The 25,321-nt window shown below is 66.1% G+C and overlaps 2 protein-coding genes across 5 annotated transcripts in view; both read left to right on the top strand.

The window, feature by feature from the left end:
* PLEKHM1 (pleckstrin homology and RUN domain containing M1) overlaps positions 1–2,946 on the top strand; it is a 44,810-nt gene extending 41,864 nt beyond the window's left edge. For all 3 annotated transcript variants that reach the window (XM_068167189.1, XM_068167190.1, XM_068167191.1), the window contains one exon: positions 2,109–2,946. In XM_068167189.1, the coding sequence (XP_068023290.1) occupies positions 2,109–2,238 (130 nt within the window). In that variant the 3' untranslated portion in view covers positions 2,239–2,946. The remainder of the gene's footprint in view (positions 1–2,108) is intronic.
* Positions 2,947–3,772: 826 nt separating this feature from the next.
* Positions 3,773–25,321, top strand: part of ARHGAP27 (Rho GTPase activating protein 27) — a 22,981-nt gene continuing 1,432 nt past the window's right edge. Inside the window, exons 1-15 of one of the 2 annotated variants that reach the window (XM_068167182.1) lie at positions 3,773–3,911; positions 4,334–5,339; positions 13,574–14,011; positions 15,341–15,553; positions 16,316–16,426; positions 16,526–16,593; positions 16,700–16,787; positions 19,706–19,810; positions 20,479–20,577; positions 20,671–20,761; positions 21,567–21,692; positions 22,216–22,314; positions 22,596–22,673; positions 22,804–22,938; positions 24,894–24,999. In XM_068167182.1, the coding sequence (XP_068023283.1) occupies positions 4,353–5,339; positions 13,574–14,011; positions 15,341–15,553; positions 16,316–16,426; positions 16,526–16,593; positions 16,700–16,787; positions 19,706–19,810; positions 20,479–20,577; positions 20,671–20,761; positions 21,567–21,692; positions 22,216–22,314; positions 22,596–22,673; positions 22,804–22,938; positions 24,894–24,999 (2,744 nt within the window). In that variant the 5' untranslated portion in view covers positions 3,773–3,911; positions 4,334–4,352. Of the gene's footprint in view, positions 3,912–4,333; positions 5,340–8,099; positions 8,353–13,573; positions 14,012–15,340; positions 15,554–16,315; positions 16,427–16,525; positions 16,594–16,699; positions 16,788–19,705; positions 19,811–20,478; positions 20,578–20,670; positions 20,762–21,566; positions 21,693–22,215; positions 22,315–22,595; positions 22,674–22,803; positions 22,939–24,893; positions 25,000–25,321 lie in introns of those variants that run through there. The other variant, XM_068167183.1, reaches the window with a different exon arrangement.

The following is a 25,321-nucleotide window of genomic DNA, read 5'->3' as shown; positions in this document are numbered from 1 at the left end:
GACGTTCACACCCCGCTGGTGCCTCAGGTATTTGCACCTGAGGCCATGAAAAAGCCACCTGCCTGGCCTGCTGCTGGCTGCTGCCTGGCCTGCTGCTGCCTGAGCTGCTGCTGGCTGCTGCCTGAGCTGCTGCTGGCTGCTGCCTGACCTGCTGCTGGCTGCTGCCTGACCTGCTGCTGCCTGGCCTGCTGCTGGCTGCTGCCTGACCTGCTGCTGGCTGCTGCCTGACCTGCTGCTGGCTGCTGCCTGGCCTGCTGCTGGCTGCTGCCTGACCTGCTGCTGCCTGGCCTGCTGCTGGCTGCTGCCTGGCCTGCTGCTGGCTGCTGCCTGAGCTGCTGCTGCCTGACCTGCTGCTGGCTGCTGCCTGGCCTGCTGCTGGCTGCTGCCTGACCTGCTGCTGGCTGCTGCCTGACCTGCTGCTGGCTGCTGCCTGGCCTGCTGCTGGCTGCTGCCTGACCTGCTGCTGCCTGGCCTGCTGCTGGCTGCTGCCTGAGCTGCTGCTGGCTGCTGCCTGGCCTGCTGCTGGCTGACCTGCTGCTGGCTGCTGCCTGGCCTGCTGCTGGCTGCTGCCTGACCTGCTGCTGCCTGGCCTGCTGCTGGCTGCTGCCTGGCCTGCTGCTGGCTGCTGCCTGGCCTGCTGCTGGCTGCTGCCTGACCTGCTGCTGGCTGCTGCCTGGCCTGCTGCTGCCTGCTGCCTGGTGTGCTGCTGGCTGCTGCCTGGCCTGCTGCTGCCTGCTGCCTGGTGTGCTGCTGGCTGCTGGCTGGCCTGCTGCTGGCTGCTGCCTGACCTGGCTGCATTTCACTGCTGCTGCTGGCAAGGGGGGTGTGGGGACTGGGTGCAACTGAGCTCAGCCCTCCTGGCTGGGCCCTGCCTGCTGTTGACTCAAGCTGTGTGAACGCCCCACGCAGAGCTGGGTGTCTCCTGCCCCATGCCAGGTGCCATCTGGGGCTGTTTACATTCCCGCTGGGGCTCCCAGCCAAGCGGCTCCCAGAGCCACTGACTCAAAGGCAACGCCGTGCCCAGCTTCCTGGCCCCCTTCCTGGTGTCCCCAGGCAGTGTCCCTGTCACCTGCAGGTCCTGCTGGCAGGCTTGGGGAGCTCCTGTCAGCCCCCCCCAGCCCCAGCAAGCAGAGCATCCATGGAGCAGCACCGAGCTGCAGCCCAGCCCCACCAGGGGCCGTGGCTTGGCTCTCCCGCCCTGCACCCACCCAGGGGTTGGTGTCTCAGCCACAAAGTGCTGTCCCTGTGCTGTCAGTGCTGTGAGGAGAAGGTGCAGGCCTCTCTCAGCACCTCCCTCTTCTATCTGCAAACAAAACCCCAGCAGCTCGCTGGCAGCTGCCCACAGAGCTCTTTCCGGGCGCGCTGCTGCCTTTGCTCTCAGCTCGCTGGAGGTGGATGTTGTGCTCAAGCAGTTCCTGCTCCTGCCTGCAGGCTTCAAACAGAGCCAGAGCTGGGGCTGGGATCTGTGCTCCAACAGGGCTGGGAGGAAACTGAGATGAGTAACTGTCCCCAGGTCTGTAGTTCTCAGCTCAGCCAGGGAGCTGGGGGAGCAGGGCCAGAGGAGGCCACAGCAGTGCTGGCAGGGCTGGAAGCCCTCTGCTGGGAGCCAGGCTGAGAGAGTTGGCCTTGGGCAGCCTGCAGAGGAGAAGGCTCCAGGGAGAGCTTCTGGTGGCCTTGCAGTGCTTCAAGGGCCCAGCAGAGAGCTGGGGACAGAGCTTTGAGCAGGGCCTGATGGGACAGGACAAGGGGGAATGGTTGGAAAGGGCAAGAGGGAGCTTGGGAGTGGAGAGAAGGAGAAATGTTTGGCCCTGAGAGTGGGGAGAGCCTGGCCCAGGCTGCCCAGAGAGCTGGGAGCTGCCCCATGCCTGGCAGCAGTGCAGGGGAGGTTGGTTGGGGCTGTGAGCAGCCTGCCCTGGCTGGGGCTGTCCCTGCTAGCTGCAGGGGGCTGCACTGGCTGAGCTCTGGGGGTTCCTTTCCCACCCGAAGCAGTCTGGGCTCCTGTGACTCTGAAGTGTCCCCAGGTCTACTTTGCTCAGGCGATGTTTGGTCTGTGCCCTGCTGTTACCAGCACTCTGAGGGCTTTGGTTTCTCCCTTTGCTTTCTCTTAGGTGCAGTGAATGCAAAACTGTCTTCCACCGGGAGTGCCAGGCCCGTGCCCGCTCCTGCCCACGCTGCGAGCGCCGGCAGCGCTACCAGCGGCAGCTGCAGGCAGAGCCCAGCCTGGAGCCCAGCCTGTAGCCCCCGGGGGCCGGCTGTGACACTGCCCCTGGCATCTCCTCCGTCTGCACAAGCATCGAGGGGAAAGGGCTGAGAGGAGACCTCCCCCCTGCCCGGGGGGCTGATCCTACCCCCGGCTCTGCCCCGGTGCTCAGCAACGTGCCATGGGTGCTCCTGCCCCACAGAGGGACCCTCTGCCCACCCAGGGCTGAGCAAGGGGGGCTGGGGGGGTCCATCCCCCTCCCTCCCCCCTCCACACTAACCTGGCTCGGGGGGGCGCCGCCAGAGGCCCCGCAGGTGCCAGGCCGGTGCCCGGCGTCGCGGTGGCTTTGCAGGGTGTGAGCTGAGCCTGGCAGCGGGGGGGGTGGGTGCTGAGGTGCTGATGGTGACCAGAGCTCTCTAGTTTTTTAGGCTGTGCCATACTCCAGAGGCAGTATTTTTGTACACAGGGATTTTGCACAAGGTGGCTGCTGGGGGACCTGAGGGCAGCCACCAGGCCGGGAGGGGACAAAGTGACACTTGTGCCTTGAGGGACTTGGCCGGGGCCGGCTGAGCCTCTCCTGCTGGCTCCCGAGAGCCCACCCCTCGCCCACCCACCCCTCACCCTGGCCTCCAGGAAGAGAGGGGAGAGAACCTCCTCCCTGCCTGCTGCTCTTAACCCCCCCAAGAGATTTTATTGTCCTTTCCCCCTCCCCCGTGCAAAGATCATTAAAGTTTATTTAACAGTGAGTGAAGTCGTCTGGGGCTTTGCTTCTCCTCAGCCACAGCCACAGCCACAGCCCCAGCCTGCTGCTGCACCTCCCTGCCAGGAGTGCAGATGGGATGGGGATGCTGCTGGCCATGCTCTGTCCTCTATCCTCCTGTCTTCCATCCTCCTGCTCATCCTCCTGGCCATCCTCTGTCTTCCATTCTCCTGCCTATCCTCTGTCTTCCTGCCCGTCCATCCCTACTCATTCTCTGTCCTCCCTGCCTGTCCTTCACCCTCCTGGCCATCCTCCATCCCCTGCCCATCTTCCATCCTTTGGGGAATTGCAGGGTGGTTGGAGGACCCTTCCCCATTTTCCCGGCCCCTGTTTTCCTTCCATCTGCTCCTCCACACCGCTGGTTATCTCCAGTTGGTATCTCCAGTCGGTATCTCCAGTTGGTATCTCCAGTCGGTATCTCCAGTTGCTCCTTTCCCCACTCCTGTGCTGGGAGTGTTTGGGCTGCCCCCACCACCACAGGGACCACAGCAGAACTCCCGGGGCAGGGGGGACACGGCAAAATCCATGTCAAGACAACTCCCGTGGGAACCCCCTAATGGGGATCCCATCCCCCTGCCTGGGGAGGCCGTGCCGGATCCGGCAGCGGCGGCAGATCCCGGCTCAGCGGCGGGGCAGGGCCCTTCCTGCGGCAGGAACCTCCCGAGGAGCCGTTTCCTCGGCCGGGCGGCAGCAGGTCCGCTCCGCCGTCGTCCCTTCCCTCCCAGCCCAGGGGAGGGAAGCGGCCGGGCCCCCCCCCCCCCCCACCAGCGCCCCGGTGCCGCAGCCAGGGGCCCGGGCACCCAGCACCAGCAGCAGCAGCAGCCCGGCCCCGTGTCTCGGCGAGGCGTCGGCAGGAAACCAGGGGCGAGTCGGGACCAGCCCAGGGCGGGCAGGAGCGGGGCCGCCGCCGAGCGCCCCGCGGCCCCCGCCGCGCCCCAACACCGCCGGCAGGTGAGCTCGGGGAGGGGGCTCGGCGGCTCCGGGCCTCGGGGCTTGCGTGCTCGGGGGGCTTGAGGCCAGCGCGGCGAGGACGGAGACCTGGAGACTCACCTAGAGACTGTCCCAGCCCGCCCGGACGCCTTCCTGCGTGGCCTGCCCCGGGGGATCCTGCTCTGGCAGCGGGGTCGGACTGGGTGATCGCCAGGGGTCCCTTCCGACCCCCTCCAGCCTGGGATTCTGGGGTCCCGGGACCGCGGCGGGGCCCCCGGGGCTGTTTCAGGCGGGTTTGGGCGGTGCAAGGAACCTCCGCATGGGGCTGGAGCTCGACGGAGATCCCCGAATTCACCTCCCCCAGGGGCTCCGCTCACCCCGCAGTGGAGGGGGTGGGGGGTTGGGAGGTGCCCTCAGCCCCTTGCCCACCCCATCTCCTGCAGGCAGCGGTGCCAGGCAGCCATGGAGGCGGCGGTGCCGGCGGAGGAGGCGTTGGTGCTGGTGGAGTACGGCTTCGAGTACCGAGCCAAGGACGGCACCTTGGTCTCCATCAAGCCCAACGAGCGCTACGTGCTGCTGAAGAGAACCAACCACCACTGGTGGCACGTCAAGAGGAGCGGCGACACTCGCCCCTTCTACATCCCTGCCCAGTACGTCAAGGAGCTGCCCCCCATCGCCACCCCGGCCGCGCTGGACCCCCCGCCGCTGGCACAGGCTGGGACGGAGCCGGCACCGCTCACCCCCCAGCAGCCGCCGGCCTACGAGTATCGCTTCATCGGTGCCGCCGAGGGCAAGGAGCCGGCCGGGGGATGCGCGGTGCCCAGGGGGGACTCGGTGCCCAGGAGGGACTCGGTGCCCAGAGGGGAGTCGGTGCTCAGACGGGACTCAGTGCCCAGGAAGGACTCGGTACCCAGGAAGGACTCCGTGCCCAGAGGGGATTCGGTGCCCAGAGGAGACTCTGCGCTCAGAAGGGACTCAATGCCCAGGAAGGACTCCGTGCCCAGAGGGGACTCGGTGCTCAGAAGGGACTCGGTGCCCAGGAAGGACTCTGTGCCCAGAGGGGACTCGGTGCTCAGAAGGGACTCAATGCCCAGGAAGGACTCCGTGCCCAGAGGGGACTCGGTGCTCAGAAGGGACTCGGTGCCCAGGAAGGACTTGGTGCCCACGAGGGACTCGGCGCCCACTAGGGACTCGCCACCAGCACTCAGCTCTTTTCGGGTCCCCCCCGGACTGAGCCCCCACCCCGCCGAGCCCGTGCGACCCTCACACTCCCTGGATGACCTGGCAGGGGCGACAGCGGCACCGCAGGGTGCCACCACCACGGGGGTGTGTGGGGACCCCCCAGGACACGCTCGCCCGCTGGGCAAGAGCCGCTCCGAGACTCTCTACGCGCCTGGGCAGGACAGGGAGGCGGGCAGGAGGTGGCCGGGGTCCGGCCATGTGGCTCAGGTACGATGCCATCCCCCCTGCTGTCCCGAAAGGCAGCGCCGCGGAGCGGGGGGGCGCTGGGGGAGGGAGCAGGGGGCAGGGCTGCGTCCCCTGGCACATTCAGTGCCCTGTGCTCACCCTGGTACTACCCTGTGGTCCCCAGTCCAGGGTGAGGTGGTGCCCAGGCACCCCCTGGCACTGCTGCCACCACCAGGACCTCCGTGTTCCCCCTCAAGCCGACCCCATGGGGCAAACCTGTGGGGCACCCCCACCCCCATACCAGCAATTACCACCTGGGGGGGGGGTGGTGAGGGGTGGATGAGTGACCCCCACCCCGTGACCCCCACCCCATGTGCCCACCCTGAGCACCTTCCTTGTTCAGCTTCCCTGCACCCTACCTCAGTTTCCCCATCCCCGAGGGCTTCCCCGTGTGCTCCCAGCCCCCACCTCTGCCCCCTCCACGGAAGCTTCCCAGCAGGGTGCAGACCCCAGCGATGCCCACGGTCTGGGGGGGGGGGTCGGTGCCACCCAGGGCTGTTTGAGGGGGTCCTGCACCCAGTGCCAGCCGAGCTGCAGGGTGAGTGGAGGCAGAAAGGGTTAACAGGGAAGCGGAGCAGCTCCTCCCCGGGGCGGGTGTCACCTGGGCACGGCACCCGGGGCCGAAGGTGGGTGCTGGGTGCACCCCGGCAGCGGTGGGCACCCCCCTGCCCCCCGAACCCCAGGCTCACCCCGCACCAGTAAGTAGCAAGGGCCCCTTCCCAGCCTCCCCCCAGGGCTGCTCGCTGCACCCCTCTCGTGGGGGGCACCCAAGGGTGGGGGTTGTCCCCTGGCTGCTTGACTGCCGCCAGCGCAGGGGGTGGGGCACAGAGGGGTGAGATGGTGACAGCAGAGGGGGGGTCCCCGCTCCTTGTCCCCTCCCCACCCCAGCACCTCCCTTTGGGGTAACCCTAGGTGCCCACAGCACACCCAGCCCTGGCAACCCTGCTGCCAGGGGAGCTCGAGGGGTGGTGCCCCCCAGGGGGTGTTTTGCTAGGAGAAAGGGGATGGGGGGGTGGGGACATGGTGACCCTGGGACCTTGGCTGTGCTCTTTGGACACCCAAAGCCTCTGACCCCACCCCCCAGGAAGTCTCAGTGTGGTCCCCAGCCCCAGAGCTTCACCCTTCCCCTGCCCAAACCCAACCAGCCCCAAACCTTACCAGCCCCAGCTAGCCCCAAACCAAACCAGCCCCAAACCAAACCAGCCCCAAACCAGCCCCAAACCCAACCAGCCCCAAACCCAACTAACACCAAACCCAGACTCAAACCCAACCAGCCCCAAACCCAACTAACACCAAACCCAGACTCAAACCCAACCAGCCCCAAACCCAACTAACACCAAACCCAGACTCAAACCCAACCAGCCCCAAACCCCACCAGCACCAAACCAACCCCAAACCAAACCAGCCCCAAACCTTATCAGCCTCAAACCTAACCAGCACCAAACCCAACCAGCCCTAAACCCAACCAGACCCAAACCAAACCCTAACTGCCCTAAACCTAACCAGCACCAAACACAGAGCCCTAAACCCAACCAGCACCAAACCCAACTAGCTCCAAACCCAACCAGCACCAGACCCAACCAGACCAGCCCCAAACCAACCCCAAACCTTATCAACCTCAAACCCCAACAGCCCCAAACCCAACCAGCACCAAACTGAACCACTCCCAGCCCCAACCAGCCCCAAACCCAACCAGTGGCAGCAGAGGCAGAGCTGCAGGGGCCTCATCCTGGCCGCGGTGTTGGTGCAGCACCCTGGCTGCTGGGGGGGCACAGTGCTGGGGGTACTCAGCCCCCCCCCGCTGCTGGGGGAGCAGCCTGAGTCTGGGGGCAGAGTCCCAGCTAGCTCCTGCTGCACCCAGGGCACAGCACCATGCTGCTGCCAGCCCTGCTTTGTGGCTTGAGCTGGGGTGGGTGCCAAGGTGCCAGGGTGGGTGCTGGGGTGACAGTGTGGGTGCCAAGGTGACAGTGTGGGTGATGGGGTGGGTGATGAGGTGCCAGGGTGGGTGCTGGGGTGGGTGATGGGGTGGGTGATGGGGTGCCAGGGTGGGTGATGGGGTGGGTGCCAAGGTGCCAGGGTGGGTGCTGGGGTGACAGTGTGGGTGACAAGGTGCCAGTGTGGGTGATGGGGTGGGTGATGAGGTGCCAGGGTGGGTGCTGGGGTGGGTGATGGGGTGGGTGATGGGGTGCCAGGGTGGGTGATGGGGTGGGTGCCAAGGTGCCAGGGTGGGTGCTGGGGTGACAGTGTGGGTGCCAAGGTGCCAGTGTGGGTGATGGGGTGGGTGATGAGGTGCCAGGGTGGGTGCTGGGGTGGGTGATGGGGTGGGTGATGGGGTGCCAGGGTGGGTGATGGGGTGGGTGCCAAGGTGCCAGGGTGGGTGCTGGGGTGACAGTGTGGGTGACAAGGTGCCAGTGTGGGTGATGGGGTGGGTGCCAAGGTGCCAGGGTGGGTGCTGGGGTAGATGCTGAGGTGGGTGCTGGGGTGCCAGGGTAGGTGCTGGGGTGGGTGCCGGGGTGGGTGCTGGGGTGGGTGCCGGGGTGGGTGCTGGGGTGGGTGCCAGGGTGGGTGCCAGGGCGGGTGCCAGGGTGGGTGCCGGGGTGGGTGCCGGGGTGGGTGCTGGGGTGGGTGCCGGGGTGGGTGCTGGGGTGCCAGGGTGGGTGCCAGGGTGGGTGCCTGGGTGCCAGGGTGCCAGGGTGGGTGCCGGGGTGGGTGCCGGGGTGCCACCCCCCAGGCGCAGCCGATTCCGCCCTCCCTGGAGGCTCTTCCGCTCCCCAAACCCCGGCAGGAAGCTCGGCGGGGCCCAGGGCAGGGCACTGTCTGCCCTGCTGGAGCCTCTGGGTGCCCCCCCCCCGGGTGCCCCCTGCCCTGGGTGCCGGGCACAGGGCCCCGTCGGCCCGAGCGGAGCCCCCCGGTGCCCCCCGCCATGGGGGAGCGCGTCTCGGGCGCGCTGCGGCGCTCCCGCAGCAGGGTGTCGCGGCTGCTGCGCCTGGGGAAGGTAGGCAGCACCCCTGGGTGCCCCCAGGCGCGGGGGGGAGGGGAAGGTACTGGGGGGGGGGGGGTTACCTTCTCCCTCCAAGCCCCCTCCCCTCTGGAGGTGGCACCGGGCACTTCCCAAGGCAGTGAGGGGCTCCCAGCCCCCCCCAGGGCAGAGGAAGCTCCGGGGATGCATCCCGGGGGGGGGGGGAGGGGCGGGGGGGGCGCTGTGCTGGGGGCTCGCTGTTGTCACCCCCTGTCCCTCGTCCCCGAGATGAAGGTGACCTCTTGAGCAGTGTTTCTGGCCCTGCTCTCCCTGGCAGGGGGGTGGTAAGGTGGCAGCGGGGGGGGGGGGGGCAGGTGACAGAGTGTCCCTGGGGCCCCTCAGCCTGCTGCCCCCCTCCCCGGGGTGTCCCCAGGGACACCTCAGCCTGCTGCCCCCTCCCCGGGGTGACCCCAGGGACACCTCAGCCTGCTGCCCCCTCCCCGGGGTGACCCCAGGGACACCTCAGCCTGCTGCCCCCCTCCCCTGGGTGTCCCAGGGACACCTCAGCCTGCTGCCCCCCTCCCCGGGGTGACCCCAGGGACACCTCAGCCTGCTGCCCCCTCCCCGGGGTGTCTCAGGGACACCTCAGCCTGCTGCCCCCCCTCCCCGGGGTGACCCCAGGGACACCTCAGCCTGCTGCCCCCCTCCCCGGGGTGTCCCAGGGACACCTCAGCCTGCTGCCCCCCTCCCCGGGGTGACCCCAGAGACACCTCAGCCTGCTGCCCCCCTCCCCGGGGTGACCCCAGGGACACCTCAGCCTGCTGCCCCCCTCCCCGGGGTGACCCCAGGGACACCTCAGCCTGCTGCCCCCCTCCCCGGGGTGACCCCAGGGACACCTCAGCCTGCTGCCCCCCTCCCCGGGGTGACCCCAGGGACACCTCAGCCTGCTGCCCCCCTCCCCGGGGTGACCCCAGGGACACCTCAGCCTGCTGCCCCCCTCCCCGGGGTGTCCCAGGGACACCTCAGCCTGCTGCCCCCCTCCCCGGGGTGACCCCAGGGACACCTCAGCCTGCTGCCCCCCTCCCCGGGGTGACCCCAGGGACACCTCAGCCTGCTGCCCCCCTCCCTGGGGTGTCCCTGGGGCCCCTCAGCCTGCTGCCCCCCTCCCCGGGGTGACCCCAGGGACACCTCAGCCGCGGCTCTCTGCTCTCCCCCTCCCCGTGGCGGCAGGAAGGGCAGGGGGGACCTTTGTCCCCCGGGCTGCTGGAGGGAGGCTGAAGGCTGTAAAGCTGGGGAGGGAGCTCAAAGGGTGCCAGGAGGGCACTCCCCGCCGGCAGCCACCCAGCCCCTGCTCAGCCAGCCCCAGGGGATGTGTTGAGTCCCCCCCCACGGCAGCCCCTGACGGCGGGGGGCAGGCAGGAGGCAGCCCCCGGGGTGCTCAGAGCTTCCCTTTGGGCTGTGGCAATGGGGCTGGGGGCAGCAGATGGGGGGCAGGGCACAGGGGGCGCTGTGCAGGCTGGCACCGAGGGGGCTGCTGGGGGGCTGGGTGCTGGTGGGCTGGGTGCTGATGGGCTGGGTGCTGGTGGGATGGGTGCTGATGGGCTGGGTGCTGGTGGGCTGGGTGCTGATGGTGGGCTGGGTGCTGGTGGTGTGCTGGGTGCTGGTGGGCTGGGTGCTGGTGGGCTGGGTGCTGCTGGGCTGGGTGCTGGTGGTGTGCTGGGTGCTGGTGGGCTGGGTGCTGGTGGGCTGGGTGCTGATGGGCTGGGTGCTGGTGGTGTGCTGGGTGCTGGTGGGCTGGGTGCTGGTGGGCTGGGTGCTGATGGGCTGGGTGCTGGTGGTGTGCTGGGTGCTGGTGGGCTGGGTGCTGATGGTGGGCTGGGTGCTGGTGGTGGGCTGGGTGCTGGTGGGCTGGGTGCTGATGGGCTGGGTGCTGGTGGGCTGGGTGCTGATGGGCTGGGTGCTGATGGTGGGCTGGGTGCTGGTGGTGGGCTGGGTGCTGGTGGGCTGGGTGCTGATGGGCTGGGTGCTGGTGGGCTGGGTGCTGATGGGCTGGGTGCTGGTGGTGTGCTGGGTGCTGGTGGGCTGGGTGCTGGTGGGCTGGGTGCTGATGGGCTGGGTGCTGGTGGTGTGCTGGGTGCTGGTGGGCTGGGTGCTGGTGGGCTGGGTGCTGATGGGCTGGGTGCTGGTGGTGTGCTGGGTGCTGGTGGGCTGGGTGCTGATGGTGGGCTGGGTGCTGGTGGTGGGCTGGGTGCTGGTGGGCTGGGTGCTGATGGGCTGGGTGCTGGTGGTGTGCTGGGTGCTGGTGGGCTGGGTGCTGATGGGCTGGGTGCTGGTGCTGGGCTGGGTGCTGATGGGCTGGGTGCTGGTGCTGGGCTGGGTGCTGGTGGGTGGGTGCTGAGGGGCTGGGTGCTGGTGGGCTGGGTGCTGGTGGTGGGCTGGGTGCTGGTGGGCTGGGTGCTGATGGGCTGGGTGCTGGTGGGCTGGGTGCTGATGGCCTGGGTGCTGGTGGGCTGGGTGCTGGTGGGCTGGGTGCTGGTGGTGGGCTGGGTGCTGGTGGGCTGGGTGCTGATGGGCTGGGTGCTGGTGGGCTGGGTGCTGATGGGCTGGGTGCTGATGGTGGGATGGGTGCTGGTGGGCTGGGTGCTGATGGGCTGGGTGCTGGTGGTGGGCTGGGTGCTGGTGGGCTGGGTGCTGGTGGGCTGGGTGCTGATGGGCTGGGTGCTGCTGGTGGGCTGGGTGCTGATGGGCTGGGTGCTGGTGGTGTGCTGGGTGCTGGTGGGCTGGGTGCTGGTGGTGGGCTGGGTGCTGGTGGGCTGGGTGCTGATGGTGGGATGGGTGCTGATGGGCTGGGTGCTGATGGTGGGCTGGGTGCTGGTGGGCTGGGTGCTGGTGGGCTGGGTGCTGATGGGCTGGGTGCTGGTGGTGGGCTGGGTGCTGCTGGTGGGCTGGGTGCTGATGGGCTGGGTGCTGGTGGGCTGGGTGCTGGTGGGCTGGGTGCTGCTGGTGGGCTGGGTGCTGATGGACTGGGTGCTGGTGGGCTGGGTGCTGGTGGTGGGCTGGGTGCTGATGGACTGGGTGCTGGTGGGCTGGGTGCTGGTGGTGGGCTGGGTGCTGGTGGGCTGGGTGCTGATGGTGGGATGGGTGCTGATGGGCTGGGTGCTGATGGTGGGCTGGGTGGTGGTGGGCTGGGTGCTGGTGGGCTGGGTGCTGATGGGCTGGGTGCTGGTGGGCTGGGTGCTGGTGGGCTGGGTGCTGATGGGCTGGGTGCTGCTGGTGGGCTGGGTGCTGGTGGGCTGGGTGCTGATGGGCTGGGTGCTGGTGGGCTGGGTGCTGATGGGCTGGGTGCTGGTGGGCTGGGTGCTGGTGGTGGGCTGGGTGCTGGTGGGCTGGGTGCTGGTGGTGGGCTGGGTGCTGGTGGGCTGGGTGCTGATGGTGGGATGGGTGCTGGTGGGCTGGGTGCTGGTGGTGGGCTGGGTGCTGCTGGGCTGGGTGCTGCTGGGCTGGGTGCTGGTGGGATGGGTGCTGGTGGTGGGCTGGGTGCTGGTGGTGGGCTGGGTGCTGGTGGGCTGGGTGCTGATGGGCTGGGTGCTGGTGGTGGGCTGGGTGCTGATGGGCTGGGTGCTGATGGGCTGGGTGCTGGTGGTGGGCTGGGTGCTGGTGGGCTGGGTGCTGATGGGCTGGGTGCTGGTGGTGGGATGGGTGCTGGTGGTGGGCTGGGTGCTGCTGGGCTGGGTGCTGATGAGCTGGGTGCTGATGGGCTGGGTGCTGGTGGTGGGCTGGGTGCTGATGGGCTGGGTGCTGGTGGTGGGATGGGTGCTGGTGGTGGGCTGGGTGCTGCTGGGCTGGGTGCTGATGAGCTGGGTGCTGATGGGCTGGGTGCTGGTGGTGGGCTGGGTGCTGATGGGCTGGGTGCTGATGAGCTGGGTGCTGGTGGGCTGGGTGCTGATGGACTGGGTGCTGGTGGTGGGCTGGGTGCTGATGGGCTGGGTGCTGAGGGGCTGGGTGCTGATGAGCTGGGTGCTGGTGGGCTGGGTGCTGATGGACTGGGTGCTGGTGGGCTGGGTGCTGGTGGGCTGGGTGCTGATGATTTGGGTGCTGGTGGGCTGGGTGCTGGTGGGCTGGGTGCTGATGGGCTGGGTGCTGGTGGGCTGGGTGCTGCTGGTGGGCTGGGTGCTGATGGGCTGGGTGCTGGTGGGCTGGGTGCTGGTGGGCTGGGTGCTGCTGGTGGGCTGGGTGCTGATGGGCTGGGTGCTGGTGGGCTGGGTGCTGGTGGGCTGGGTGCTGCTGATGGGCTGGGTGCTGGTGGGCTGGGTGCTGATGGGCTGGGTGCTGATGGGCTGGGTGCTGATGGCAATGCTGTGGGTGCTGCTGCCAGGCCTGTGGGTGCTGATGGCGATGCTGTGGGTGCTGCTGCCAGGCCTGTGGGTGCTGATGCCAGTGCTGTGGGTACTGATGGCAGTGCTGTGGGTGCTGCTGGCAATGCTGTGGGTGCTGATGCCAGGCCTGTGGGTGCTGATGCCAGTGCTGTGGGTACTGATGGCAGTGCTGTGGGTGCTGCTGGCAATGCTGTGGGTGCTGATGCCAGGTCTGTGGGTGCTGATGCCAGGTCTGTGGGTGCTGATGGCGATGCTGTGGGTGCTGATGCCAGGTCTGTGGGTGCTGCTGCCAGTGCTGTGGGTACTGATGGCAGTGCTGTGGGTGCTGCTGGCAATGCTGTGGGTGCTGATGCCAGGTCTGTGGGTGCTGATGGCGATGCTGTGGGTGCTGATGCCAGGTCTGTGGGTGCTGCTGCCAGGCCTGTGGGTGCTGCTGGTGGGAGTGCAGGTCATGTGGGTACAGGTGCTGGGTGCTGGTGCCCTGGCTGCAGGTGACCTGGGTGCTGGTGCCTTGGGTGCTGACCCCAGGGCCATGATGCCCCAAGCCCAACCTCTCTCCGTGTGCCCAGGCCAGCCTCCCACCCCCTCTGCCAGCTGGGTGCTCCCTGCCCCAGCATGGGTGCTGTGGGTGCTGTGGGTGCCCTCCTCCACCCCCTGGCCACCTGCACCCCCTTGCAGCTCCTCTCCCACGCGAGAGGCTGTCTCAGGTGCCCGCTGGGCACCCGGGCAGGAGAGAGGATGCCAGGGCAGGGCAGGCTGCGGCCCCTCACCCACGCACCAGCCTGGGCAGCCCGAAGGGGCCGTGCCAGGACCAGCAGCAGCAGCAGCCCTGCCCCGGGGCTCGCTGACCAGCACCCGGTGAGCCTCTCGTGTCCCCCCAGGCAGGGCAGGAGCCAGAGGAGCCCCCAGCACCAATCTACCTCAACCTGCAGGAGCTGCAGGAAGAAGCTGCTGCTGCCTCTGCCGCTGCCTCCAGCGGCTCGGCCCCGCAGGAAGCCGGCGCCGGGGCGGCAGAGTGGGAGACCCACCGGGACGCGGAGAGTGGGCTCCTCTTCTACTACAACCCAGGGACAGGAGAGACCACCTGGGACTGCCCCTTTGGGCCGGCAGAGGACGGAGGGAGCCCTCCCCCCTCGGCCGCCTCCTCGCCCGCCCCCAGCCCCCAGCTCCCCGACTGGGACCTGTACGTGGACGAAGGCAGTGGGCAGCCCTTCTTCTACAACCCCCTGACAGGGGAGAGCTCCTGGGACCCCCCCAGCGCCACCAGCACCAGGGACATGCACCCCGGGGGGGCGCCAGAGGCGGCCGGGGAGCACAGGGTGAGAACACAGAGGGGACGGGTGGGGGGGGGGGGGTGGAGATAGGGAGGGGGAGGGGGATGGAGGGGGAGGTGGGGATGGGGATGGGGATGGGGATGGGGATGGGGATGGGGATGGAGGTGGAGAGGGAGAGGGGGATGGGGATGGGGATGGGGATGGGGATGGGGATGGGGATGGGGATGGGGATGGGGATGGAGGTGGAGAGGGAGAGGGAGAGGGAGAGGGGGATGGGGATGGGGATGGAGGTGGAGAGGGAGAGGGGGAGGGGGATGGGGATGGGGATGGCGATGGGGATGGAGGTGGAGAGGGAGAGGGGGATGGGGATGGGGATGGAGGTGGAGGTGGAGAGGGGGAGGAGGATGGGGATGGAGGTGGAGGTGGAGGTGGGGATGGGATGGGGATGGGGATGGAGGTAAAGATATAGAGATAGAGATAAAGACAGGGGTAGAGATAGAGGTAGAGGTAGAGGTAGAGAGATATAGAGCAGAAGTAGAGGTAGAGGTAGAGGTAGAGGTAGAGGTAGAGGTAGAGGTAGAGGTAGAGGTAGAGGTAGAGGTAGAGGTAGAGGTAGAGGTAGAGGTAGAGGTAGAGATAGGGATAGAGGTAGAGATAGAGATGGAGGTAGAGGTAGAGATAGGGATAGAGGTAGAGGTAGAGGTAGAGATAGAGATAGAGACAGAGGTAGAGACAGAGATAGAGAGATAGAGATAGAGATAGAGATAGAGGTAGAGGTAGAGATATAGAGGTAGAGATAGAGGTAGAAAGAGATAGAGATATAAAGAGATAGATAGAGATAGAGATAGAGATAGAGATAGAGATAGAGATAGAGATAGAGATAGAGATAGGGACAGATAGAGATGGAGACAGAGATGGGGAAAAGGATAAGAACAGTGATGGAGATGGAGACAAAGGTGGAGATGGAGATGATGGAGGTGGAGATGGAGATGAGATGAGATGAGATGAGATGAGATGAGATGAGATGAGATGAGATGAGATGGAGACAAAGATGGAAACAGAGCTGAGGCAGGGGTGGAGACAGGAATGGGAATGAGGATAGAGATGGAGATGAGGATAGAGGTAGAAAGGGAGGCAAAGATGGAGATAGGGATGGAGATTGGGATGAGGATGGGCTTGGAGATGGAGACAGAGAGAGAGATGCGAGAGATGAGGATAAGGATGGAGATGAGGACAGAGACAGAGATGGAGACAGTGGTGGGGATAGAGGTGGAGATGATGGAGCTGGAGCAGCCCCCAGCTGGGCTGGCCATGGCTCCAGCATGTGGCTGCTCTTGGTGGGACACAAGGTCTTGACCTGACTCTTCTCTCCAGCCACCAACTCCAGAAGCAGACTACCCCAACCTGTCTCCAGATGAGCTGGAGGCTTACCCTGAGGACTACTCCCCCATGGGCTCCTATGATCATGGGGCCACTCTCTCTCTGTCCCCGAGGCACCCCGAGGAGCTGGGCTCCCCCCAGGGCTGGTACAGGCACAGCCACCCCGAGGGAGCTGTGTTCTACCCTGAGCACTTCACCTCTGACACGGTATGGGGACAGGGTGGGGATGGGACGGGGAGGGGGGTGGGGAGGAGGGTGGGGAAAGGGATAAGAATGGTGATGGAGATGAGGATGGGGATGGAGATGAAGGTGGAGATGGAGATGAAGATGGATATAAAGATGGGGACAGGGCTAGGAAGAGGGCCAGAGAGGGAGATGGGGACAGGATGGGGATGTGGATGGGGAGGGGGTTGGGAAGGAGGATGGGGAAAGGGATAAGAACAGTGATGGAGATGAGGATGGTGATGAAGGTGGAGATGGAGGTGATGGAGGTGGAGATGGAGATGATGGAGGTGGAGATGGAGGTGAAGGTGGAGATGGAGATGATGGAGGTGGAGGTGGAGATGGAAATGGAGATGGGGATGGAGATGGAGATAAAGATGGGGACAGGGCTAGGAAGAGGGACAGGGAGGGAGATGGGGCCAGGATGGGGATGTGGATGAGACAGGAGATGGAGATGGAAGGGATAGGTAGAGACAGAGATAGAGATAGGGACAGATAGAGATGGAGACAGAGATAGGGAAGGGAGATGGAGAAGGATGGGAGCCATGCTGGAGATGATGACAGGGACAGGGACAGCAGTATGGACAGGGACCAAGGTGGGGACAGGGATGTCTGCCTGGTACAGGAGCATCCTCACAGCCCCCCAGCAGCAGCAGGCAGGGGCTGTGGGGTACAGAGGGTGCAAAGCCCAGCCCCCAGCGGGCAGGGGCACCTCGGGCATCACCCACTGCCGCTGCCCCTGCCCAGGTGCCAGCAGGGGGCCGCCAGGAGCGGGCCAGCAGCGGCTCCAGCCAGGACAGCGGCCTCTGGGCCTGGCACAGCCCCGTGCCGCCAGCCCCGGGGCTCAAGGAGGAGAAGGTGAGCACCACCCTGGGGCAGGGCAGCTCCCCCCACCCCGACAGCAGGGAGGGCAGGGGGCAGAGCTCAGCCCCCCCCTCCCCACGCCTTGCCCCGCAGCTGAGGAGCCTGGAGAAGGCAGGGGTGCTGAACCGCACCAGGACCATGGACAGGGGGAAGAGGCTCCGGTAAGCACAGCCTGCTGCCCCCCCCCAGCCGCAGAGGGCAGCCCCGGGGGCACAGAAGGCACAGGGGCAGTGCTGTCCCCCTGTGTGACCCCCCTCTGCTCCCCAGCAAGAACTGGAGCTCCTCCTGGACCGTGCTGGAGGGCAGGATCCTGACCTTCTTCAAGGACTCCAAGCACTCAGCAGCTGCTGCCTTGGTGAGAGCCCCCACGGGCGGGCAGCACCCTGGGCTGGGGGCAGCGCCCCTGGGGTGGGGTCAGCACCCATGGGCTGGGGTCAGCACCCATGGGCTGGGGGCAGCGCCCCTGGGGTGGGGGCAGCACCTGTGGGATGGGGTCAGCATCCATAGGCTGGGGTCAGCACCCATGGGGTGGGGTCAGCACTTGTGGGATGGGTCCAGCACCCATGGGATGGAGTCAGCACCCATGGGCTGGGGTCAGCACCCATGGGATGGGGTCAGCACCCATGGGGTGGGGTCAGCATCCATAGGCTGGGGTCAGCACCCATGGGGTGGGGTCAGCACCCATGGGATGGAGTCAGCACCCATGGGGTGGGGTCAGCACCCATGGGATGGAGTCAGCACCCATGGGGTGGGGTCAGCACCCATGGGGTGGGGTCAGCACCCGTGGGGTGGGGTCAGCATCCATAGGCTGGGGTCAGCACCCATGGGGTGGGGTCAGCACCCATGGGATGGAGTCAGCATCCATGGGGTGGGGTCAGCACCCATGGGGTGGGGGTCAGCATCCATAGGCTGGGGTCAGCACCCATGGGCTGGGGTCAGCACCCATGGGATGGAGTCAGCACCCATGGGGTGGGGTCAGCACCCATGGGGTGGGGTCAGCACCCATGGGATGGAGTCAGCACCCATGGGGTGGGGTCAGCATCCATGGGGTGGGGTCAGCACCCATGGGATGGAGCCAGCACCCATGGGGTGGGGTCAGCATCCATGGGGTGGGGTCAGCACCCATGGGATGGAGTCAGCACCCATGGGGTGGGGTCAGCACCCATGGGATGGAGCCAGCACCCATGGGGTGGGGTCAGCACCCATGGGGTGGGCTCAGCATCCATGGGATGGGGTCAGCACCCATGGGGTGGGGTCAGCATCCATGGGATGGGGTCAGCACCCATGGGATGGAGTCAGCACCCATGGGATGGAGTCAGCACCCATGGGGTGGGGTCAGCACCCATGGGGTGGGCTCAGCATCCATGGGATGGGGTCAGCACCCATGGGGTGGGGTCAGCATCCATGGGATGGGGTCAGCACCCATGGGGTGGGGTCAGCATCCATGGGATGGGGTCAGCACCCATGGGATGGAGCCTGCACCCATGGGGTGGGCTCAGCATCCATGGGATGGGGTCAGCACCCATGGGGTGGGGTCAGCATCCATGGGATGGGGTCAGCACCCATGGGATGGAGTCAGCCCCCACAGGACAGGGTCAGCACTCAGGCCCAGTGCTGGGCTGGCTGCCCATGCCCAGGCAGGTGTGCTCCACACCTCCTGTGTAGGACCTGGGCCAGTGTCAGGGTGTTGGGGTGAGTGGGAAAGATGTGGAAACCACCCTCCCCAGCACCCACTTGCACCCAGCCCCCCCCAGTCCCCTCCAGCACCCAGCCCCCCAGCACCCAGCCCCCTCTGCCCAGATGCAGAAGCTGCCATGGGTCTTGCAACATCCTGTGGTGACAGCAGCAGGGGAAGAAGAGGGGACAGAGCCACCCCCGGGGGGGACACAGTGCTGGCACCACGGCCAGGAAGTGGGGGCAGGGCTCTGTCTGGGGGCAGCCTCCTGGAGAAGAGGGCTGGAAGGGGGCTGGGGGAGGGGTCCTCCAAATCCAGGGCATGGGGAGAGCAAGGGAGGTTGAGGCAGTGCAGCAGGGAAAGCCCCAGGGGACTGCCCACCCCCTGGGGACTGCCCACCCCCTGGGGACTGCCCACCCCCTGGGGACAGCCACTCAGGGTCCTTTAATGCCTGCCTCAATCACCTGGGCCAGGGCATCAGGGCACCCTCGGTGAGTTTGCAGATGACACCAAGCTGGGCAGGAGTGTTGGGCTGGGGGAGGGTCAGGAGGCTCTGCAGGGGCTGGAGCCATGGGCAAGGGCCAAAGGGATGAGGTTCAGCAAAGCCAAGGGCTGGGGGCTGCAGCTGGGTCACAACAGCCCCAGGAAGGCTCCAGGCTGGGGGCAGAGTGGCTGGAAAGAGCCCCTGGGGGTGCTGGGTGCCAGCAGCTGGAGCTGAGGCAGCAGTGCCCAGGGGGCCAAGAAGGCCTCCAGCAGCCTGGGCTGGAGCAGCAATGCTGTGGGCAGCAGGGGCAGGGCAGGGATGGTGCCCCTGGGCTGGGCACTGGGGAGGCCACAGCTGGAATCCTGGGGTCAGTTCTGGGCTCCTCACTGCAGGAAGGACTTTGAGAGGCTGGGAGAGGGCAGGGAAGGGAAACCAAGCTGGGGAAGGGTCTGGAGAGCAGGGCTGAGGAGGGGCAGCTGAGGGAGCTGGGAGTGTTGAGCCTGGAGCAGAGGAGGCTGAGAGGAGACCTCCTTGCTCTCTGCAGCTCCCTGAGAGGAGGCTGCAGGGAGCTGGGGGTTGGGCTCTCACTGCTCACAAGTGACAGGACAAGAGGAAGCAGCCTCAGGCTGCCCCAGGGGAGGTTCAGGTTGGCCATGAGGAACAGTTTCTTCACCTTGAGGGTTGTCAAGGCCTGGCCCAGACTGCCCAGGGCAGTGGGGGAGTCCCCATGCCTGGAGGGGTTCCCAGGCTGTGGGGATGTGGTGCTGAGGGCCGTGGTGCTGGTTGGGTTTGATGACCCTCAAGGCCTTTTCCAGCCTATGCAATTCTGTGGTTCTCTGTCACCCAGAGGGGCCCTGAAGCTGGAGATCTCTGGGGTCCCAGGGCAGGGCTGGGGATGTCCCACGAGGTGGCAGTGGCTGTCCCTGTGCTGGTGGCCCCACAGCAGCACCATGCCCTGGTCCCACAGAGAGGTGCCAGTGCCATGGGAGGGGACAGGGATGTCCCTCTTTCGTCACCCTTGCCTTGCTGGAGGGGGAAAGCCCCCAGCCTCGGTGCTCCCTGTCCCCTCTGGGCAGGTGCCAGCGGTGCCAGCCTTGTCCCTTTGCCCCTGCAGAGGCAGCCCAGCAGCCTGACCACCCCTGAGCACACAGTGGAGCTGAGCGGTGCCAGCCTGGCGTGGGCCAGCAGGGAGAAGTCCAGCAAGAAGCACGTCCTGGAGGTGAGCTGGGCACAGGGGCAGGGGCAGCTGGCACACCCTGGGCTCCACCCCTGGCCCAGGGGGTGGGGGTGGTGCCAGCACCTGCCTGTTCTAGGGTGCCAGGGAGTGACAGGACTGGGGGGGATGGAGCAAAGCTGGAAGTGGGGAGATTGAGATTGGCTGTGAGGAAGAAGTTGTTCCCCAGGAGGGTGGTGAGAGCCTGGCACAGGTTGCCCAGGGAGGTGGTGGAAGCCTCCTGCCTGGAGGTGTTTGCAGCCAGGCTGGAGGTGGCTGTGAGCAACCTGCTGTGGTGTGAGGTGTCCCTGCCCATGGCAGGGGGTTGGGACTGGCTGAGCCTTGAGCTCCCCTCCAGCCCTGGCAGCTCTGTGGCTCTGTGGTTTGATCCCTGCAGAGGGGAAGGGGTGGGTGGGGTGGGCAGGGAGGGCACACAGGGGGCTGTGGCCAGGCTGGGAGCAGAGGGATGTGTGCTGCCAGCCACCATCCCCACGGTGTCCTCACTCCTGGGCCTTGCACGGGGAGGAGGTTTCCCTGCAGCTCAGCCCAGCAGTGCGATGAGTTGGGCACCGTCCTCAGCCCGGCCCCCAGAGCCAGCTGCTTGTGGCCAGCCTCGGGCACCCCCAAGGCCCTGCCCTGACCTCTGCCCTGACCTCTGCCCTCTGCTCCTGCAGCTGAGGACGAGGGAGGGCTCCGAGTTCCTCATCCAGCACGACTCGGAGCAGATCATCGCAGCCTGGCACAAGGCCATCGCCGACAGCATCAGCAGGCTGGTGAGCACCCGCCCTGCCCGCCCTGCCAGCCCGGGAGTGGGCACCCTGCCACCCAGGCAGCGGGCACGGGCTCTCACTCCGCCCCTTCCCTAGGCTGTCGACCTCCCTGGAGAGGAGGATGCTGAGGCTGGGGCCGAGTTTGGCTCCCGGGAGAAGGTGTGGGGCGGCGAGGAGAAGCGGGCAGGTGAGCCCGGGCACAGGGATGGGCACCAGGCTGGGCACAGGGACAGGCACCGGGACAGGCACCGGCCCGGACACCGGGCTGGGCACAGGAACGGGCACAGGGATAGGCACAGGGATGGGCACAGGGACGGGCACAGGGATGGGCACCAGGCTGGGCACAGGGACAGGCACAGGGATAGGCACAGGGATGGGCACAGGGACGGGCACAGGGATGGGCACCAGGCTGGGCACAGGGACAGGCACCAGGACAGGCACCGGCCCGGACACCGGGCTGGGCACAGGGACAGGCACAGGGACGGACACAGGGATGGGCACCGGCCTGGGCACCGGGCTGGGCACAGGGATGGGCACAGGGATAGGCACAGGGACGGGCACAGGGATGGACACAGGGACGGGCACCAGGCTGGGCACAGGGACAGGCACAGGGATGGGCACAGGGATGGGCACTGGGATGGGCACAGGGACGGGCACAGGGACGGGCACCAGGCTGGGCACAGGGACAGGCACAGGGACAGGCACAGGGATGGGCACAGGGACGGGCACTGGGATGGGCACAGGGACGGGCACAGGGACAGGCACCGGGATGGGCACAGGGACAAGCACAGGGATGGGCACAGGGATGGGCACAGGGACGGGCACCGGGACAAGCACAGGGACGGGCACAGGGACGGGCACCGGGCTGGCACCGCCAGAACCATCCACCAGGCAGCTGGGGGGGAGGCCACAGCGGGGTGTCCCCAGCTCCCTGTGGTGGTGGGAGGCAGCAGGAGGAGCCCAGGCCCTGACGTGTGCCCTGTGTGTGGCAGTGGCCGGGCAGGCAGCGGGCAGTGCCAGCAGCGAGTGCGACGTGGGCAGAGTCCGCAACAAGCTCCGCAAGTTCCTGCAGAGGAGACCAACGCTGCAGTCCCTCAGGGAGAGAGGATACATCAAGGGTGGGTGCTGAGCTGGGGCTGCATCAAGGGTGGGTGCTGAGCTCAGGCTGAGCTGGGGCTGCATCATGGGTGGGTGCTCAGGGTGGAGCTACAGCAAAGGTGGGTGCTGGGATGGGGCCACATCAAGGATGGGTACCGGGATGAGGCCTCATCAAGGATGGATACCAGGATGGAGCTACATCAAGCCAGTGCTTGGGAGTAGCTGCATCAAGAGTGGGTGTTCAGGATGGGGCTACATCAAGGCTGAGTGCCTGGGGGTGGTGCTGAGCTCCCCTGAGCTGTTCCCAGGCTGGGAGGCCGCTGGGGGCAGCTGAGGCTGGGGCTGGCACGGAGGGCTGGGGCACCGCATGGCACTCCAGCCAGGCTCCCGGTGACAGACTTGAGCAGGTGCCCTCCCCTCTGGCCATCTCAGTGTCACATTGGGATGGGATGGGACCCTCCAGCCGTGGAGCCCCCAGCAGGCATCCCCTGGCTGTCCCCTGGCTGTCCCCTGGCCGTGCTGAAGCCCCCTCTGGTTTTCCAGATCAGGTCTTTGGGTGCTCCCTGCCAGTGCTGTGCGAGAGGGAGCGAGGGACGGTGCCACGCTTCGTCCTCCAGTGCATCCAGACCGTGGAGAGGAGAGGTACCCCTGGGGGCAGGGGCAGCCTGGGGGGGCACCTGCAGGGGGAGAGCTGTGAGGAAAGCCTGGATTTGATGGTTGGGTTCCCCTGGAATTGATGCTGGCTGCTGTCAGCCGCGCCAGGCACTGTCACCCTGTGCCACCCGGCTGGGGCCGCCTTGCAGGGGACGTGTGGGGACCTGTGGGTGCCTTCAGCACCCTTGCTGGTGGCTGGGGGGGGCGAGGGGGGGGGGTTGTGGTCAGCCAGGGACTTTCTCCCCATCTCCACAACCATCCCCTGCCAGGCCTGGACATCGATGGTCTGTACCGGGTCAGCGGCAACCTGGCCACTGTCCAGAGGCTGCGCTACAAGGTGGAGCACGGTAAGGTCACCTCTGGTGACAGCAGCGGGGCAAAGAGGACATAACCCCCCCCGAGGGCAGGGTGGTAGAGGGACCCTCGCCCCTCCCTGGGGCTCTGAGACCCTCCTGAGGTGCTGGCCTGGCTCTGCAGACGAGCAGCTGGACCTGGATGACGGGCGCTGGGAGGACATCCACGTGGTGACCGGGGCACTGAAGCTCTTCTTCAGGGAGCTGCCAGAGCCCCTGGTCCCCTTCAGCCACTTCGAGAGCTTCATAGCTGCCATCAGTGAGCCCTGGGCACGGGGGCTGCGGGGGGTGGGCTGGGGTGGGATGGGGTGGGATGGGGTGGGATGGGATGGGATGGGGAAGGGAACAGGGAATGGGTTGGGGGTGTGATAGGGATGGGATGGGATGGGATGGGATGGGATGGGATGGGATGGGATGGGATGGGATGGGATGGGATGGGATGGGATGGGGAAGACAGCAGGGAATGGGTTGGGGATATGATAGAGATGGGGTGGGATGGGGAAGGGAACAGGGAATGGGTTGGGGATATGATTGCTTTGGGATGGGATGGGGAAGGGAACAGGGAATGGGTTGGGGGTGTGATAGGGATGGGATGGGATGGGGACAGAAATAGGGATGGGGACAAAGATGGGAACAGGGACAGGAATTGGATGGGGAGGGGGATGTGAATGGGGATGGGGATGAGTTGGGATGGGATGGGGATGTGAATGGGGACAAGTTGGGATGGGATGGGGTGGGATGGGATGGGTTGGGGAAGAGAACAGGGAATGGGTTGGGGATATGATAGGGATGGGATGGGATGGGATGGGGAAGAGAACAGGGTATGGGTTGGGGATATGATAGGGATGGGATGGGATGGGATGGGATGGGATGGGATGGGGAAGAGAGCAGGGAATGGGTTGGGGGTGTGAGAGGGATGGGATGGGGAAGGGAACAGGGAATGGGTTGGGGATATGATAGGGATGGGATGGGGAAGGGAACAGGGAATGGGTTGTGGGTGTGAGAGGGATGGGATGGGATGGGATGGGATGGGATGGGATGGGATGGGATGGGATGGGGAAGGGAACAGGGAATGGGTTGGGGATATGATAGGGATGGGATGGGATGGGATGGGATGGGATGGGATGGGATGGGATGGGATGGGGAAGGGAACAGGGAATGGGTTGGGGATATGATAGGGATGGGATGGGATGGGATGGGATGGGATGGGATGGGATGGGGAAGAGAACAGGGAATGGGTTGGGGATATGATAGGGATGGGATGGGATGGGGAAGGGAACAGGGAATGGGTTGGGGATATGATAGGGATGGGATGGGATGGGATGGGATGGGATGGGATGGGATGGGATGGGATGGGATGGGGAAGGGAACAGGAATGGGTTGGGGATATGATAGGGATGGGATGGGATGGGATGGGATGGGATGGGATGGGATGGGATGGGATGGGATGGGATGGGGAAGAGAACAGGGAATGGGTTGGGGATATGATAGGGATGGGATGGGATGGGGAAGGGAACAGGGAATGGGTTGGGGATATGATAGGGATGGGATGGGGAAGGGAACAGGGAATGGGTTGGGGATATGATAGGGATGGGATGGGGAAGGGAACAGGGAATGGGTTGGGGATATGATAGGGATGGGATGGGGAAGGGAACAGGGAATGGGTTGGGGGTGTGAGAGGGATGGGATGGGATGGGATGGGATGGGATGGGATGGGGAAGAGAACAGGGAATGGGTTGGGGATATGATAGGGATGGGATGGGATGGGGAAGGGAACAGGGAATGGGTTGGGGATATGATAGGGATGGGGTGGGATGGGGAAGGGAACAGGGAATGGGTTGGGGATATGATTGCTTTGGGATGGGATGGGGAAGGGAACAGGGAATGGGTTGGGGATGTGATAGAGATGAGATGGGGACAGGAATAGGGATGGGGACAAAGATGGGAACAGGGACAGGAATTGGATGGGGAGGGGGATGTGAATGGGGATGGGGATGAGTTGGGATGGGATGGGGATGTGAATGGGGACGAGTTGGGATGGGATGGGGACAAGGATGGATATGAGGACATGGATGGGACAGCAACAGGGATGGGAATGAGGGTGGGGACAGTGATAGGGTGGTCATGAGGAGGAGGATGGTGATGAGGGTGGGGACAAGGATAGCTGCTCCCTCTGCTGCAGCCAGCAGCCACCATCTGTTGCCTCCCCCCCAGAGATGCAGGAGCCGAGCCGCCGGGGCCGGTGTGTCCGTGAGCTGGTGGGGTCCCTGCCGCCCGCGCACCACGACACCATGAAGGTCCTCTTCCGCCACCTCTGCAGGTGACACTCACCTCAGGGCCCCCCAAACCCAACTCTGTGGCAGGACAGGGGACAGGCCCTACCTGTGGGGACATGCTGGGTGACACCATAGCATCCCAGAATTATCAGGGCTGGGAGGGACCTCAAGGCTCAGCCAGCTCCAACCCCCTGCCATGGGCAGGGACACCTCACACCACAGCAGGTTGCTCACAGCCACCTCCAGCCTGGCTGCAAACACCTCCAGGCAGGAGGCTTCTACCACCTCCCTGGGCAACCTGTGCCAGGCTCTCACCACCCTCCTGGGCAACAACTTCTTCCTCACAGCCAATCTGAGTTTTGCTCC

This window comes from Melanerpes formicivorus, unplaced genomic scaffold (assembly GCF_026170545.1).
Source record: "Melanerpes formicivorus ecotype bairdi unplaced genomic scaffold, bMelFor1.0.p_v2 SCAF_113, whole genome shotgun sequence".
In the NCBI taxonomy this organism is placed as follows: domain Eukaryota; kingdom Metazoa; phylum Chordata; class Aves; order Piciformes; family Picidae; genus Melanerpes; species Melanerpes formicivorus.
Note: the sequence above shows the minus strand (reverse complement) of the source record. Positions and strands in the feature narration are given on the sequence as shown.